Source organism: Kogia breviceps, chromosome 1 (genome assembly GCF_026419965.1).
Source record: "Kogia breviceps isolate mKogBre1 chromosome 1, mKogBre1 haplotype 1, whole genome shotgun sequence".
NCBI classification, from domain to species: Eukaryota; Metazoa; Chordata; class Mammalia; order Artiodactyla; family Physeteridae; genus Kogia; species Kogia breviceps.
The window spans coordinates 72,141,646-72,160,319 of NC_081310.1; the positions used below are offsets into that span (position 1 = coordinate 72,141,646).

Consider the following 18,674-nt stretch of genomic DNA (forward strand, 5'->3'; position numbering starts at 1 on the left):
TTAACCAAGAGGGGGAAGATTTGGGGAGGAACAGGTTTTGAGGGAAAGGTCATGAGCTCCCTTCTGGACATGGGAGATTTGAGAGGCCACTTAGATATCTGAATGGAGACAGAGTAGGCAGTCAGATAAACGCCTAGGGAGCTCAGTGGAGGTCTGGGCTAGAGCTCTAAATCTATGCATTATCAGCACTGAATGCTATTTAAAGCCCTGACATGTGATAAGCCCACCCACCTGGGTGTGAATGCAGGCAGAGAAGGGAAGAGGTCCAAGGCTTAAGCCTTGAAGTCACCTATGTTAAGAGGTTGGGGGAGGGACTTCCCTGGTGGTGCAGTGGTTAGGAGTCCACCTGCCAATGCAGGGGACATGGGTTCAATCCCCGGTCTGGGAAGATCCCACATGCCGAGGAGCAGCTAAGCCCGTACCTCACAACTATGGAGCCTGCGCGCCACAACTACTGAGCCTGCGTGCTGCAACTACTGAAACCCGCGTGCCTAGAGCCTGTGCTCCACAACAAGAGGAGCCACCACAATGAGCCCACGTGCTGCAAGGAAGAGTAGACCCCGCTCGCTACAACTAGAGGGAGCCTGTGCGCAGCAACGAAGACCCAACGCGGCCAAAAATAAATTTAAAAAAGAAAAGAGGTTGGGGGATGCAAGAGGATAAGGGAATGAACCAGCAAAGGAAACTGAGAAGGAACTGTTAGTCAGTTAAAAGGAAACTAGAGTCGGGTGGTGCCTGGATGCTAGGTGAAGGAGATGTTTCAGAGAGGAGGGAGTGATTAGCTGTTTCAAAAACTTCTGAGAGAAAGATGTGGATGGAGAATGAGTCACTGGATTTATTCATGAGGAAGTCATGAGAAGTCTGGGTACAGCAGTGGGGATGAAAGCCTGTTTGGAGTAGGTTAAAAGTGAATAGGAGAAAGGGGGTATATAGGCAGCTCTTCAAGTAGATTCTCTATAAACTGAAGGCAGAAAGTGGGTGGTAGGTGGAGAAGTAGAGGGGCCAGAAGACAGCTTGCAACGATGGTACAGATAATCGCTTATTTGTATGCTGATGGGAATGAGCCATTATCTTGTGGAGGAAATTACTGTAAGGAGAGAGTAGGTAGAATTATACAAGTGACATCCCTGAGTATAATGAGAGAAGGTGGGATCCAGGGCACAAGTAGAGGGTTTGGCTCCAGATGAGAACTCAGCAAGCTGAAAATAAGAACTGCCAAACAGGAATGGTAGAGAACAGGGTATATAGGGTCAGGCACAGGTAAGCAGACAGGCTAGTGGTGAGAGCTTGTAGAAGTTCCCTTCTGGTTGCTTGTTTTCCTCAGTGAAACAAGAAGCAAAGCCTTCAGCTGAGGAGTGGGTCTGGAGAAGGAGGTGTTCAAGGTTTGAGGAGAGGAAAGGTAACTGCTGGGAGTGGGTGAGTGAAGACACTAGGAACATATTGGGTTTAGCTGCAGTAAATAATCAGAATTTTAAAGTGTGGGACTCTGCAAGGTGATGTGCTTTTCTGCAGCTACAAGGAGTGAGCACGGAACGTTGGATTGAACCTGGCTGGACTGGGCTCGTCCAGTCAAAGTTCAATCATTCCTGGCTGGACTGGGCTCGTCCAATCGAAGTTCAATCATTGAGCATGACCAATCAGAAAAGGAGCAAAGAAGCTATGTGTGTCTGCAACAGAGTGAGCCCAGGGAGTGAGCACAGCACTGGGGCTGCAGAAGGAGGGCAGGGAGGACATCAGTGGGGGAAGGACTGTCAGTGTTGGCAGAGCAGAGGAACTGAGCTTCCAGCAGAGGAAGTGGAACTGAGCTACTGAGGTGATGGAGGGAATGGAATCACTGGTAAAGACAAGTTCTACATTATAGCTGTGGGGAGAGGTAAGACAGAGTGAAGGAGAAGATCATTACAGGAGAGGAGAGCAAGGACTAAGAAGTCAGGATATCAGAAAGAACTTCTATTTAAATATTACAAGCACCAAGAATTAAGACAGCAGGAACATCAGAATCAGTGAAAAGGAACCAGGCACTAAAATAATCAGGAAATATTGGGGTGATGTTCTTAGCAGCACTATTTACAATAGCCAAGACATGGAAACATTGTAAGTGTCCATCAGCAGATGAAAGGATAAAGAAGATGTGGTATATATAAATGGACTATTATTCAGCCACAGAAGAAAAGCGAGAAAATCCTACCATTTGTGATGACATAGATAGACCCTGAAGGCATTATGCTAAGTGAAATAAATCAGACTGAGAACGCAAATACTGTATGATCTGTAAAAAGAGAGAAATCTCTAGAAATCTTTTTAGATTTAGTGGAATCTAAAAAGAAAAAAGCTCATAGAAAAAGAGATCAGACTTGTGGTTAGCAGAGGTGGAGGGTGGGAGGAAGGGGATTTGGAGGAAAGTGGTCAAAAGGTATAAACTTCCAGTTATAAAATATATTAAAAAATACTAGGGATACACTGTGCCACATGATGACTATATAGCTAACACTGCTGTATGGTATGTAGGTAAGTTGTTAAGAGAGAAGATACTAAGAGTTCTCATCACAGGAAGAACTTTTTTTTCCTTTTTTAACTTCTTTTCTTTCTTTTTTTTTTATGGTATCTATATGAGAAGACGGATGTTAGCTGAACCTATTGTGGTAATCATTTCACAATGCATGTAAATCAAACCACCATGCTGTATGCCTTCAACTTGTACACTGATGGATGTCAATTATTTCTCAATAAAACTGGGGGAAAAAAGAAACATTAAAGTGTACCCATCAGCCTCTGGATGACTGCAACAAGGAAAGTGCTTTAGAGATGAGGGAAGGAGAATAACCTGGAAACATCAGCGAGAAGCACAGAGGAACCTCTATCCTATCCCCAGTTCCAGTTTAAAGTGATAGAGGAGGGGAAAAAAAAATCCCACCTCCTGTGTGAGCTGCAAGGGGAAGCAGGAGCTCTAATTTATAGAGCACCAACTATCCATGGTTCAGAGTTCTGAGCTCATTGATGCCACTACATCCCTTTCCAGAACATTCCCAGCAAGACAAGGGATGCTGCTGCCAGCAGCTCTGCCCAACTTGTGCTGTTCTCCTGACATCAGTCATATCCTCTCCTCACCAAGAGGATGACAAGGGAGCTGAAAGTGGCTCCTGTGTACTGGAAAGAGAGGAAAATCCTGACAACAGGTGATGACTAATTTTTATTTCTCATAAACCAATGATTAGTATTAGTCTCTTAAAATAGTTAGAAATCTGCCATTTGAACAAACCAATTTATGGAATACTCACCGATCACTTTGAGGGTGAACTTGCTGTTATTTCTAACACTTGGGGATTCAAGTCCATACTCATCTTCGTCCGATCGTGTTAACTTGTAGATTGTGAGGTTACCCGACACAGTGTCTAAGTGAACTCTATCTTTAAAAGATAGAAAAGCTCTGACTTCAGATTGGTCATCCCATTCTACAACTTTATCCTTTCCTCTTTTCCACACAATCTCCTTAAAGGGTTTAAAACTTGATGCGTATAAAGTTACACTCTTGTTCACAGCTCCATATATTACTTGGGAATCACAGCTAATGAAATCTAGGAGAAAAAAAAGAAATTGGTTAGGGAAAATAACATGACTTGATCAAAAGCAGAAAATTGTCTTCGAAAATGCCTTGTGGGGGGAAAATGATTAAATTTAGTGGTAAAAATTATTCGTCAGCTACTTTTTGTACTAAGCTGATAAACTGCTGATAAAAAGTATAGGAAGGAGAACATGCTTGACCCCGTAAGAGTTTATTCTTTAATAGGGAACTGGGGCCCACATCCAAGAAATGGATTCAACATTTATGGAGCACCAACTACGTGCCAGGTACTGTGGACAATGCTGGGAATATGGCGGCAAACAAGACAGGTGTCACTCCAGGTCCTCAAGGGAGGAGACACTGAGCAGGCAAGCAGAGCCACCCAGGCAAAGGCCTTTCCTAGGAAATCACACTGAAACTGACACAGGACAGCAAACCGCAGGAAGATAAGAGGAGTCTGCAAGCTGACAGCTGGGTGAGGAGGGGGAGGAGAAATGGCCAAGCAGAGAAAGGAAGCAGCCTCTCTGAAGAGGCAGGCCTTAAAATCAGGAAGGCGCTTGGCGTGTCTGAGGAAATAAAAGCAGTTCCAAAAGGCTCGAAGGAAGAGAGAAAGCGGGGAACGGGTGGGGAATGAAGCTGGAGAGGCAGGCAGGGGCCAGACCACAGGGTCTGTGAGTGAGGGGCTGGGCCATGTCCGGTAAGATGTGCTCAGCGTTTGGAATTTATCGTAATGGCAAGGGAAGGTCATGGACAGGTAAGACCTGCATGACATAATTTAAGTTTCAGTAGGTTGACTTTGTCTGCAGGGTGGACACTGGTTGACAGGGTAAGGATGGAGGGCAGAGAAAACCCAGAAGAGCAGTCAGTGCAGTAGCAGTGAAGGAAGGCTGCACCGGGAGACCAGACCAGGGTGCCGGCAGTGGGGATGGATAAGTGGACAGACTCTACATTTGAGAGGGGAATGAACAGGATTTAGTGATTGGATGAGAGGAGTTAATGGCGACTGCCAGGCCTCTTTCTTGGCTGACTGAGGTGCCATTAACTGAAATCAGAATGACCAGGAAAGAAGTCAGGGAGTGTGATGAAGATTAAGGTCTCAAGGCCTGGGTGCGGTGGCATGTTGGAACCAACTGTTAGCCTCTCTGCTGGACTCTGTTCAGTGAAGTCTGGACAGCTTGGAGTGAACCACAGTGGGAGTATTTATAGCAGAGCAGCTCTTAGGGGAAAGACATTAAAGAGAAATTAAAACTTGATTGATTGAAGCTTTTGCCTAGAAGCAGTCAGGGTAATTGACAGAGCACAGGAAAAATAAAAAATACTAAATAGACCAATTGCAGGCAATTGTGTCCAGTAATTTCAAATAAGAAGCAAATATGCCCCATTTGTCTATGTGCAAGGATTTTTTGAACCCACCTCCCTTAATCAAGGGAGGCTGCCTACAATACACCAGCATCCTTCTGTGGCTTTCCTGACCATGCACTATTTCTCCCAATCAACCACAGCCTATGAAAAGGCATGAAAAGGAATAAGATTTGAGGGGTGAGAGTCTATCCACACACAATAGTGGCGGCTCGAAATGTCCTGTAAATGAATAAATGAATGAACGGATGAGAGTAAGTAGGGTGGTGGAGGAAGAGAAGAGGTCTCAGTTGAACTGCCCCTCCCTGGCTGCATAAAGCTGGCTTCTGTCTTTCCCAGAGGAAGGTGATGTTTCCTGGGCTTGAGAACAGGAAGAAGAAAAGTCTGGAATGGAGCTAACGGTGGAAAAGGGGGGAGACCAGTTCAGAAAAAATCATAGTCATTTTGAGCTAGAAGAAATTCCAACAATTAGTCAAATTACCCCCATTTCACAGGTGAAAGGACAGGGCACCAAGAAAAATGGAAGAAGATGTTACTGAATGCTTACCCTCTGCCAGTTACATGTTCACGTACGTGTGTCCATTTTAATCCTCTCCACGTCCCTGTGCAGTGGTGTTGCTAACTCCATTTCTCAGATGAGGAAACAGGCCCCGGGTGACATATCAATTGCTCAAGGTCATTCAGCAAGTTTATGGTAGTTGAGGGACCAGAAAAGACCTGACATGGCCCAGCCCCTCACTCACAGACCCTGTGGTCTGGCCCCTGCCTACCTCTCCAGCCTCATTCCCCACCCATTCCCCCCTTGCTCTCTTCCTTTGAGCCCTTTGGAACTGCTTTTATTTCCTCAGACATGCCAAGCGCCTTCCTGATTCAGGACCTGCCTCCTCAGAGGCGCTTCTTCCTCTGTCTGCTTGGCCATCTCTCCTCCCCCTCCTCACCCAGACGTCAGCTGACTGATGGATGCTAAGCATAAGCAGCCTGTAAGACATCTGCGTGGAGCTGTCCAGGAGGCTGTGGGGTCCACAGGTCTGGGGGTTCCCAGGGGAAGATACAGATTTGGGATTCATTACATTTGAGGATGCTATGTCTACCATTTCCTTCCTATAGTAAAGTCTTTTCTGTTGCACCTCCAAGACTGACCCTAAGGTAAGTTACCAATATGACTGTTTCCAATGAAAAAGAATAGGAGAAAGGAGAGTGAATTTTTTTCTCAAGGTCACACACCCTGAACGAATTAAAGAATGAGCAAACAAACAGCAGCTAAGGAAAGGAGTCAGCAGCGAGTTGATTACTTTGCTGATAACAGTGAATGGTCAGAAAAGGGACCACAGGGATGCCAGAGGGCAGAATGAAAAGGGCCCCGAATTTCAAGGCCGATGCACCCAGGGTGAACCTTCAAAAGTTCTCGCCACACTAGGTTTCCTCAGCCTAAAAAACAAATCATAATGCCTACCACAAAAGATTGTTTTGAGGTTTGAATAAGACTGAGAGTCTTTACGCATGGCTGAAGTGAAGTAGGCTTTCAACAGGGTTTTCCCTCGTTTTCTTTCAATGATCCAGGCCACCATCAATGCATTCACTGTAGGTGACCCTGGCCGTGTGAGAATTGGGCATAGAGTGAGTTTTTGCTGTTTCAAAATAGAAAGAGATAGAGGTAGGGGGAAAATGTATCAGTGACTGCCTAAACAGATATTCTGTGCTAGACAGAATTTTTTTAACTGTTAGAGGTTGATTTGTTTGGAAGAATACTGAATGATCTTTTCTTCTGAAAGATATGAGGGTAACTAATACCTATATGTACTGTGTTCATTTCCAATTTCAAAGACTCTTGCAGTCTTACAAAACATCATCATTATACCCAGTTTTGACAGTTCTTCTCACAGGGCTTGAAGTCCGAAGTGGAACTCAAATATTTTGCAGACCAAGTGACCTGATCTTTGATTTAGAAAATATGGTAACCGTAACTATTGGGTTAATGAAACGGGACCTCCCCCAACTCCCAGCCACAAATTCCTCTGCGCATTTTCACTTGAGTCCTGGGATTTTTTTTAAAATATATTTATTTATTTATTTGGCTGCATTGAGTCTTAGTTACAGCACGCAGGATCTTTCATTGTGGCACGCAGGCTCTTTGTTATGGCGCGTGGGCTCTAGAGCACGCAGGCAGGCTCAGTAGTTGCAGCACGCAGGCTCTCTAGTTGTGGCATGCGGGCTCCAGAGTGCGCAGGCTCAGCAGTTGCAGCATGTGGGCTTTCTAGTCGTGGTGTGCGGTCTCTAGAGCACGCGGGCTTCGTTGCCCCGTGGCATGTGGGATCTTAGTTCCCCAACCGGAGATCGAACCCACGTCCCCTGCATTGGAAGGTGGATTCTTATCCAATGGACCACCAGGGAAGTCCCAGGTCCTGGGATTTAGATTGACTGCTATTTTTAGTTTATTTAATCAAACACTTATATAGCACTTACTATCTAGTAGGCAGTTGGAAGAAGTCTACAAATATGTATTCAGCAAATCCTCTCAAAAACCATATCAGGACTTCCCTGCTGGCACAGTGGTTAAGAATCTGCCTGCCAATGCAGGGTACACAGGTTCGAGCCCTGGTCCGGGAAGATCCCACATGCTGCGGAGCAACTAAGCCCATGCACCACAAGTACTGAGTCCATGCTCTAGAGCCTGTGAGCCACAACTACTGAGCCTGCATGCCACAGCTATTGAAGACTGTGCTCCTAGAGCCCGTGCTCTGCAACAAGAGAAGCCACCACAATGAGAAGCCCGTGCACCGAAACGAAGAGTAGCCCCCACTGTGCAACTAGAGAAAGCCTGTGCGCAGCAACAAAGACACAACGCAGCCAAAAAATAAATAAATAGATAGATAGACAGAAAAAAAACCTTTAAAATGTATGGGAATAGCAGATGTTGGGAATGAGAAAGTCAAACCATTCTAGTTGGCAGTCAAGCACACCTCTGAAACCTAGAAGTGAAGCATAAGCTGGTCACCAAATCACTGAATGTCAGGGCTGGACAGGTCCTCAGAGGACCCTGGTCCACCCCACATGCATCCTCATATACATGAGGAAATTGAGATGATTTGATTGAGCAAGATAGCAATGAACCCAAATCTCCAAAATGTTACATGGGAACTTAAATTTAAACCTAAGTTTCATAATGCTGTTGTTTATTAAAAATAATTTTAGATGTTCAATGGGAAATGAGACAGGGTTTCATAATTAAAGACCAAGAGAAACTAAGTTGAAAGTAAGGTCTAAGAGTTTGCACTTCTCATGTGTGATGGCAAGTAATATGTGACATGTGAAAAAGTAAGAGAGGGTAAGGGGACAAAAGAGACTCGAATGCAGGAAGGAAGAAAAGCTGGAGCGGGGTGTGCGGGGAGAAAACAAGGGGCAAACAAAGAAGTAATAAGGAAACAAAATCACAGGAGCAGCTGAGAAGCCTGTGAGAACTAGCAAATGAAGCCCTGAGACAGAGACCAGCCATTCAGCCAACAGAGGAGCCACAGACGGGCCAAGTGTGACCTAAAAGGGAGCGGTGGAGACTGCAGCTCTAGTGAGGTTGGCTCGCCTAGGGAGAGGCTCCTCAGCACCTACCCACGTGGACACGTGCAAATTGCCAGATCTTCTAAGTTTCCAAGAAATGCTGAACGTTGAGATTTTATGTGAACACAAAAATCAAATTTTATGGAATTAGCTGGCAATTGATTCCAATCTGAGTGGAGGGGCATCCCCTAGTCAGGCCAGCCCCGTGAGGACAAAGACAGGGTTGCTCTCCATCTTTGCTGCCACCCCACTGCCCGGCACATGAAGGATATTCCATAAATATCTGTTGAGTGAATTAACTAAACTGATTTCAATACAACTTAAATGTAGTCTAAAAGGCAGGGCTTCCTGACAGAATTACAATATTTGATAGTCACCCCAAACCTTGAGCTTTGCAATACCTCAAATTGCTGTGGAAACTGGTTGAAGAACTATGACTCAGCAAGGACAGGTGGAGACGTTTAACTGAAGCTGCAGAATAAATGGCCTGGGACCCCTCGTATGCAGTCAGAAGAGAACCCTTTCCTCCTCACTGACTGCCTCCAGAACCAAAGCAAGACTGGAGGGTAGCTAGCTCCCCACTCCCCATCCCTTTCAGGTTTAGCTAGGTTTCACCTACCACATGTTGTGGGCTTCAGGGCGCTGCACCAGATAAGCTACACCCACTCGGGATATCAGCCCTTCATCAATGTTAACACCCTGTCTGAGGTTTGAGGAGATGCAATTTTTTCACTGATGCCATTGCTGAGAGACGAGCTAACCACTCTTCTGGGATTCGGAGGAAAGGTTGTTCTGGAGTTTTTTCTTAGAAATGAACAATGTGATTTTAAAATACTTCCTTCTCTTCCTAAAATTTCTTCAAGGTTCCACATGGCTGCAGATTTTAGCAGTTAAGGCAAAAATTCATTTGATGAAAAGAAAAAAAAATCCCCTGAAAGTTTCAGTACCCAAATACATAAATCTTGGTATTTCCCCCTGTGTGTATGACACCATAACGACAATTCGGTTAAAGATTCATTCAAGCTGGGAGATAGGAGGGTCTTGGGCATTTTTGTACCCAAGGGAGCAGCTGGATTTCTCCTGCAGACAGGGGCTTGTGACCACGACCTTGTTCCTCACTTCAGCATCACAGCACACTTTCAGTCGGCACCCAAGTGGGTGTACTGGAGCGGTGGCTGCCTGCGAAACTAAGTCTCTGAAGACACAAACACACATGCTCACAGTACGGAGAGCAGCCACTCTCCTCACATGTCTACGTCAGTGCTGGTGTCAAACAATCTGTCCTATTAAGTCTACAAACATTCTGTTTGTCAGCCCCCATGTCCCAGTTTTGGCATACGAAATATGCTCACCAGGTACATGGATAATCAAAAGAAGAGCACACAGTCTTTTCACTCAAGGAAGTTTAGTGTGGCTCGTTTCTTTAACCTAGCTCTTAATAAATCCAATCCAAATGAGCCCTAGACCAACTCAGCCTCAATAATAATATTCAACAGCAACGGCAGCAGCACACTTCCTGAAGGCTCACTATGTGCCAGGCACTTGTTCCAAGAGATAGATAGATGGATGGGTAGATAGACAGATGGATAGGCTCATTGATTCCTCAACTTAACTCTATGAGGTAGGTCTTATTATTCATTTACTCACTCAACAAATATTTGCTGAGTACCTGCTATGTCCCAGGCACTGTACTAAGCAGTTAGGATACAACACTAAACAAATCAGACAGAATCCTGCCCTCTTGGAGTTTACATTATTGGTGAGGGTGGGGACGCGGGGCAGGGAAGAGCACATTAAATGGAAAAGTATCACAGGTGACGTTAAGTGCTACTGAGAAAAATAAAGCAGTGTATTGGGGAGGATGATTAATAATGAGAAGGGAGGTTGCCATTATATGTGAGGTGGTCACAGCTGGCATGTGAGCAGGGCCCAGCAAAAACGAGGGAGTGAGCTTGAGCATATGGGGAAGAGCGTTCAAAGAGTGAGAACCACTAAGTTACAGTTGAAGAAACTGGGGCTCAAAAGGGTTCAGAAGCTGACCGTGGTCACTCAGATGGTCCAGGACAGAGCTGGCGTCCAGACACAGGTGGCCAGCTCCAAAGCCTGCACTGTTAGCCACAGAGCAACCTGAGGGTTTATTGTCTTTTGGGAGTCAGGGGGCTGCAGTTTCAGTCTGAAATAGATGAAGACAGGGAAGCCATGGTGGCATATCTGAGACCAGTAGATTTCTGCCTTTAGCACTTATGGAAACAGAAAATCACTGACTAGGACTGGATGCAGGTGGAATTGACAAGGAAGGACCAAGGCATCTTGCACTGTGGCTAACAGTTCTTACTAGAGCTATTTAATACTCTGCAAGTCTTTTTAAATCTATTCTCCAAAGTCTGATTAAAGGTATTTCAATATGCTATTGATCATTTCATTAAAAATTTCTTTATAATCCCTATTATTTTCTAGTTACTCAGTTCATAGTTGAGAAACTCTATTACAACTAATTTATGATGACATAGCCTTATTAGCTTCTTATTAATATGAATTTCTTATTATTTTCTGAATGTGTACAGTAAACTTCATTTTTTTTTCTAGTTTTTAACTGTTACATGGGAAAAACATTCAGAAACTACAGACCAGAGAGGCTGATGGAAATTCAGACACTGTTCTTAACAGACATTCAGGGGAACATTATGAGAGTGAAAATCACTAGGAACCAAAACGGGTTCATTTCCTCAGAACAAGCCTATCAGAATAATTTGGTTCCCTGAGATGGATACTTGCTAAACAGAATAGATCAAGGTCACAAAGGATAGAACTCTGAACTAATAACTTTCAAATGGGGGCAGAGAGCAGACATGATTTCTTACAGTGATTCTGGGCAAGAGGTCCCCTCACTTTCACTGGTTTCATTTTGAGCCCCAGAGTCCTTGGGCTAAGAGCTCATCAGCACAGCCACGAGCAGCATTGAGAAGGAGAAGGCCAATGCGCACAAGGGAAAGGGACTGAAAACAAGAAAACAAAGAGGCCAAAGGAGAGAATCCCATGCCCATAAAGTAGCTAAAAGACATTTTCCTTTGAGTCTGGGAGATGGGCACTGAAACTTATCTCCAAAGAGGAACTGTTAAAATGTTTTCCACACTTTTGGGGGGATGGTATCACTATTTTAGTCACACTTCATATTAAAACTTGGTCTGAGCAAATGGAAAAGGCTGTATCCAGGTTTCACCTTCACTCCTGAGATGGAAACTTTTATCTGTGACTGCAGAATCTAAGGTGCTGTGTGCCCTTAAGTAAAAACTTCAAAAAGCCTTCTGTACTCAAGAGAAAACAACATGAGAAGAAATCAAAAGACAGAAAACTTGTGCAAACAAGGGCTGATGTATGCTGGCAAACTTTCTGCTTTTAAACACAGAAAGCAATGCCTACCATCAAAGCCTATATGAATTAAAAAACATTAGAGTGAGACATGCTTGGACCCAGTCCCACCCCCCAGCAGGCCAGCAGCTTCCATACCAGGTGGGGCTGGCAGCCAGTGGAGTCAGTGGAGTCAGCTGCCCACAGTATTTGGCTCTGCCACAGCAGAAGACTGCATGCAGCCCATATAGGGGGCACCCTAGAGCATATAACTCTAGTCACCAAAGGGGAAGGGGAGAGTCCTGCTGGGCCCCGCAGGACATCTCTTACATAAGGCCACTTCTCCAAGACCAGGAAACATAACCAACCTACCCGCTACATAGAAATAAACATAGAGAATTAGACAAAATGAGGAGACAGAAATATATAACAAACAAAGGAACAAGACAAACCCCCAAAGAATAACTGAGTGGAGATAAGCAATCTAACCAATAAAGACTTCAGGTAATTATCATAAAGATGCTCAGTGAACTCAAGAGAAGAGTGAATGAACACTGTGAGAAGTTCAACAAAGAGTCAGAAAATATAAAGAAGACTCAAACAGCTGAAGAATACAATAACTGAAATTTTAAAAATACACTAGAAGGAATCAACAGTAGATTAGATGACACAGAGAAATGCATCAGTGAACTGGAAGACAGAGTAGTGAAATTCACCCAAGCTGAACAGAAAAAAAAAAGAACTTTAAAAAGTAAGGATAGGGCTTCCCTGGTGGCGCAGTGGTTGAGGGTCTGCCTGCTCATGCAGGGGACGTGGGTTTGTGCCCTGGTCCGGGAGGATCCCACATACCACGGAGCGGCTGGGCCCGTGAGCCATGGCTGCTGGGTTTGTACATCCGGAGCCTGTGCTCTGCGGCGGGAGAGGCCACAGCGGTGAGAGGCCCGCGTACCGCCAAAAAAAAAGGATAGTGGGCTTCCCTGGTGGCGCAGTGGTTGAGAATCCGCCTGCCGATGCAGGAGACACGGGTTCGTGCCCTGGTCCGGGAAGATCCCACATGCCGCGGAGCAACTAAGCCCGTGAGCCATGGCCGCTGAGCCTGCGCGTCCGGAGCCTGTGCTCCGCAACGGGAGAGGCCACAACAGTGAGAGGCCCGCATACTGCAAAAAAAAAAAAAAAAAAAAAGGATAGTTTAAGAGACCTCTGAGACAACAACAGGCATACTAACATTCACATTATAGGGGTCCCAGAAGGAGAAGAGAAAGAGAAAGGGACTGAAAACTTATTTGAAGTGATAACAGCTAAAAACTTCCCTAACCTGAGGAAGGAAACAGACATCCAAGTTTAGGAAGTACAGAAAGTCCCAAACAAGATGAACCCAAAGAGGTCACACCAAGACACATTGCAATTAAAACAGCAAAAAATAAAGATAAAAAGAGAATCTTAAAAGCAGTAAGGGAAAAGCAACCAGTACACACAAAGGAACTCACATAAGAGTTTCAGCTGACTTTTCAGCAGAATCTTTGCAGGCCAGAAAGGAGTATCATGATGTACTTAAGGCAATGAAAGGAAAAAAACTTACAACGAAGAATATTCTACCCAGAAAGGCTATCATTCAGATATGAAGGAGAAAAGCAAAAGCTAAAAGAGTTCAGTGTCACTAAACCAGCTTTACAAGGAATGTTAAAGGGACTTCTCTAAGCAGAAAAGACCACAACTTGAAATATGAAAACTAAAAAAGGAAAAATCTCATTGGTAAAGGCGAACATACAGTAAAGGTCAACCACATAAAAAGCTAGTAGGAAGGTTAAAAGACAAAAGCGATAAAATCATCTATATCTATAGTAAAAAGTTAAGGAATACACAAAATAAGAAGATAATAAAATATGACATCAAAAACATTAAATGTGAGGGTGGGGTGGTTAGCAAAAACGCAGGGTTGTTATAATGTGTTCAAACTTAAGAGATCATCAATTTAAAATAATCTCATAAAATTGACTCATTATATAGTTATACATGAACCTCATGGGAACCAAAAACCTATGATAGATACATACACAAAAAAGAGAAAAGAATCAAAACATAACACTAAAGATAGTCATCAAATCACAAGAAAAGAGAGCAAAAGGAGAAAAAAGGAACGAAAAAGAATCGTAAAAACAACCAGAAAACAATTAACAAAATGGCAATAAGTACACACCTATCAATAATTACTTTCAATGAACGGACTAAATGTTCCAACCAAAAGACATAGAGTGGCTGAATGGATTAAAAAAAAACAACAAAAAATACAAGACCCATCTATATGCTGCCTATAAGAGAATCACTTCAGATCTAAAGACATGGACTAAAAGCAAGTGGACAGAAAAAGGTATTCATGCAAATAGAAATAAAAAGAAAGCTGGGGAAGCAATACTTACATCAGACACAACAGACTTTAAAATAAAGACTGTGGGGCTTCCCTGGTGGCACAGTAGTTAAGAATCCGCCTGCCAATGCAAGGGACATGGGTTCAAGCCCTGGCCCGGGAAGATCCCACATGCCGCGGAGCAACTAAGCCTGAGAGCCACAACTACTGAGCCTGAGCTCTAGAGCCCACGAGCCACAATTACTGAAGCCTGCGTGCCTCGAGGCTGTGCTCTGCAACAAGAGAAGCCATGACAATGAGAAGCCCTCTCACTACAAGGAAGAGTAGCCCCCACTCATCGCAACTAGAGAAAGCCCACATGCAGCAACAAAGACCCAACACAGCCCCAACTCATTACAACTAGAGAAAGCCCACATGCAGCAACAAAGACCCAACACAGCCAAAAATTAATTAATTAATTAATTAATTAAAAAATAAAACAAAGACTGTAACAAGAGACAAAGAGATTAAATGATGATAAAGGGACCAATCCAACAAGAAGATAAAACAATTGTAAATATATATGCACCCAACATAGGAACACTTAAATATAGAATGCAAATATTAACAAACATAATTGGAAAAATTAACAGTAACACAATAATATTAGGGGACTTTAATGTCCCACTTACATCAATGGACAGATAATCCAGACAGGAAATCAATTAGGAAACATTGGCCTTAAATGATACATGAGACCAGATGACCCTAATAGATATGTATAGAACATTACATCCAAAAGCAGTAAAATACACATTCTTTTCAAGTACACATAGAACATTTTCCAGGACAGATAACATACTGGGCCACAAAACAAGTCTCAATAAATTTAAGTAGACTAAAATCATATGATGCATCTTTTCCAGCCACAGTGCTATAAGACTAGAAATCAACATAGGTAAGTATGCTTTTTTTACATCCATCTTAGGAATATTTTTTTGGATCTGCCTCCTCAGGCAAGGGAAACAAAAGCAAAAATAAACAAATGAGACTATATCAAACTAAAAAGCTTCTGCACAGGTAAGGAAACTATCAACAAAATGAAAAAGTAGCCTGCCGAATGGGAGAAGCTATTTGCAAATGATATATCTGATAAGGGGTTAATATCCAAAATATACAAAGAACTCATACAACTCAATAGTAAAAACAACAACAACAACAACAAAACCTGATTAGAAAATAGGAAGGGGACCTGAAAACACATTGTCCAAAGAAGCCACAGAGATGGCCAACAGGCACATGAAAAGATGCTTAGCATCACTAATCATCAGGGAAATGCAAATCAAAACCACAATGAGATGCTACCTCACACTTGTCGGAATGGCTATCATCAAAAAAGACAACAAATAACAAGTGTTGGCGAGGATGCGGAGAAAAGGGAACCCTCATGCATTGTTGGTGGGAACATAAATGGTTGCAGCCACTATGGAAAACAGTATGGCAGTTCCTAAAAAAATTAACAGAAACTGTCATATGATCCAGCAATTGCACACTGCCATATGATCCAGCAAATTCACTTCTGTGTACCTGAAGAAAACAAAAACATTAACTGGAAAAAAACATATGCACACCAATATTCATTGCAGCATTATTTACAATAGCCAAGATATGGACACAACCTATGTGTCTATTGATAGGTGAATGAATAAAGAAGATGTGGTATTTATATACAATGAAATATTACTCATCCATAAAAAATGAAATCTTGCCTTTTACAACATGGATGGATATAGAAAGTATTGTGCTAAGTAAAATCAGTGAGACAGAGAAAGACCAATACCATATGATTTCACTTATATGTGGAATCTAAAAAACAAAACAAACAAACATTCAAAAGAGAAACAGACTCATAGATACAGAGAATAAACTGGTGGTTACCAGAGGGAAGATGGATAGAGGGGGTGAGTGAAATAGGTGAGGGAGATTAAGAGGTACAAACTTCCAGTTATAAAATAAATAAGTCATGGAGATGTAATGTATAGCATAGGGAATATAGTCAATAATATTGTAATAACTTTCCGTGGTGACAGGTGGTAACTTGACTTATTGTGACCATTTTGTAATGTAAAAAAATAATGAATCACTATGTTTACACCTGAAGTCAATTTAAAAAGGGAAAAAACAAATAACAGCAATAATAAAGTGTACAATTCAATTTTTTTAATTACAGTAAAAAGATGGCAATAAAACAAATTCTTAGATCTAGTTTTTAAAAAGTAATTGTTAGTCTTTTTCAAAATTCCTAAAAGATACCTGTCAAAAATAAACAAAAACAGCAACAAGTGCAAAAATGTGAAATTTCATTAGATCCTGGTATTTAAAAAAAGACATCCTTGTGACAATTGGAGGAATTTGAATAAGAGTGGAAGTTAAGTGATATTATGAGATTACTGTTAATTTTTCTTTTTTTTTTTTTTTTTTTTTGTGGTACGCGGGCCTCTCACTGTTGTGGCCTCTCCCATTGCGGGGCACAGGCTCCGGACGCGCAGGCTCAGCGGCCATGGCTCACGGGCCCAGCCGCTCCGCGGCATGTGGGATCTTCCCGGACCGGGGCACGAACCCGTATCCCCTGCATCGGCAGGCGGATTCTCAACCACTGCGCCACCAGGGAAGCCCTGTTAATTTTTATAAATATTATGTTATTGGGCTTATGCCAAAGCATTTAGGAGTGAAGTGTGGGTGTATAAAGAAAGTATAAGTATGGCAAAATGTTAATAAATGAATACATAAATAAACCCCCATTCTGAATTCTATGGCCCGAAGAAGGTTCCCCCACCCCTCTACTGTAGATTATGGAATTGAATACAATCTGTGTGATTGGTAATTTGCTGTCTTATATAATTTCACATGCTTTAGCAAAATTACGTTGGGCAATATATATGTTATATATAAGAGATTAACTATGGCTGCACCAATCAACAGAAAGTTGCTTACCTATTCTTGGGTTGGGAATACATAGACTTTGAGTCAAATAGACCTAAGTGCTAGCAGGTTCTACGACTTATTTGTTGTGTGTACTTGGACAAGGTACTTAACCTACCTCAACTTTGTTCTCCTCCTTAACAGTCTTTACCTTATAAAACTGGTGTGACAATTAAATGAAAACAAAAATCTAAAACTCCAAGCACAGCACTTGTCACAGAGCATGTGCTTAGTTCATGGCAACTATTATATACACCCCATTATAACACTGGATCTAGTTTTTTGAGAGGAAAACACAACACTATTTTGATTTGGATTACCTTTCATAAATAAAACCTCACAGGCTCTCTGAATCTTAATTAAGCAAAGCATATGAACAAGTCTCACATAATAATGTGAGATAATAATAATTTAAAATGGGGAAATGTTTGACCAATACTTTATCATCTAATGTCCAGATTTAACAATTTGTATTGTTAAAAATATTAAAATAGGGGCTTCCCTGGTGGCGCAGTGGTTGGGAGTCCGCCTGCCGATGCAGGGGACGCGGGTTCGTGCCCCGGTCCGGGAAGATCCCACGTGCCGTGGAGCGGCTGGGCCCGTGAGCCATGGCCGCTGGGTCTGCGCGTCCAGAGCCTGTGCTCCGCAATGGGAGAGGCCGCAACAGTGAGAGGCCCGCGTACCGCAAAAAAAAAAAAAAAAAAATATTAAAATAAATGTTTGACCAATACTTTATCATCTAATGTCCAGATTTAACAATTTGTATTGTTAAAAATATTAAAATAAATCACTGAAAGAAACTTTATATGAAGTAGTATATGACTTGGTTCCTGCGTACAAGGATCTAAAATCTAGTTGGAGAGACAACTGGCAAGATAAAGGATCCATAAAAGGTCAACCACAGCAGAATAAGGCAGGCTCTGCTAATGAGAGCTAACTAATACAACAGTTCCTATTTTTGAGCTTGCTACTTGCCCAGCACTACCTAGGCCCTGTCCACGTTACCCCACTGATGCAAACCAGTGCCGAATCCTGCCAGCCCTACCTTCAAAACACACCCGGCTATCTCCAATTCCTCACCCCAAGCCCAGTCATTTCTTACCCACCCCCACCCAGTCATTGTTCCCGCAGCCTCCTAACTGGTCTCCCTGCTTCTCTTTTTTCATCAGCAAGGACTATCCTCCACCCAGCATCCAGAATCATTCATTTAAACACTCAACTCATCACAATTTCACTCCCATTCATAACTCTCTGAGACTTCCTATTTCACTGGGAATAAAAAAAAGTTAGTCTTTAAAAGAGCCACAGGGACTTCCCTGGTGGCGCAGTGGTTAAGAATCCGCCTGCCAATGCAGGGGACACGGGTTCAAGCCCTGGTCCGGGAAGATCCCACATGCCACAAAGCAACTAAGCCGGTGTGCCACAACTACTGAGCCTGCGGAGTTCTAGAGCCCACGAGCCACAACTACTGAGCCCAGGTGCCTAGAGCCTATGCTCCAAAACAAGAGAAGCCACCACAATGAGAAG

The 18,674-nt window shown here is 43.0% G+C and overlaps 1 protein-coding gene across 1 annotated transcript in view; it reads right to left on the reverse strand.

Annotated features, from left to right (window-relative positions):
- Positions 1-18,674, reverse strand: part of CD58 (CD58 molecule) — a 43,017-nt gene that overhangs the window by 18,539 nt on the left and 5,804 nt on the right. The window contains exon 2 of the mRNA XM_067033945.1: positions 3,279-3,575. Coding sequence (XP_066890046.1) covers positions 3,279-3,575 — 297 coding nt within the window. The remainder of the gene's footprint in view (positions 1-3,278; positions 3,576-18,674) is intronic.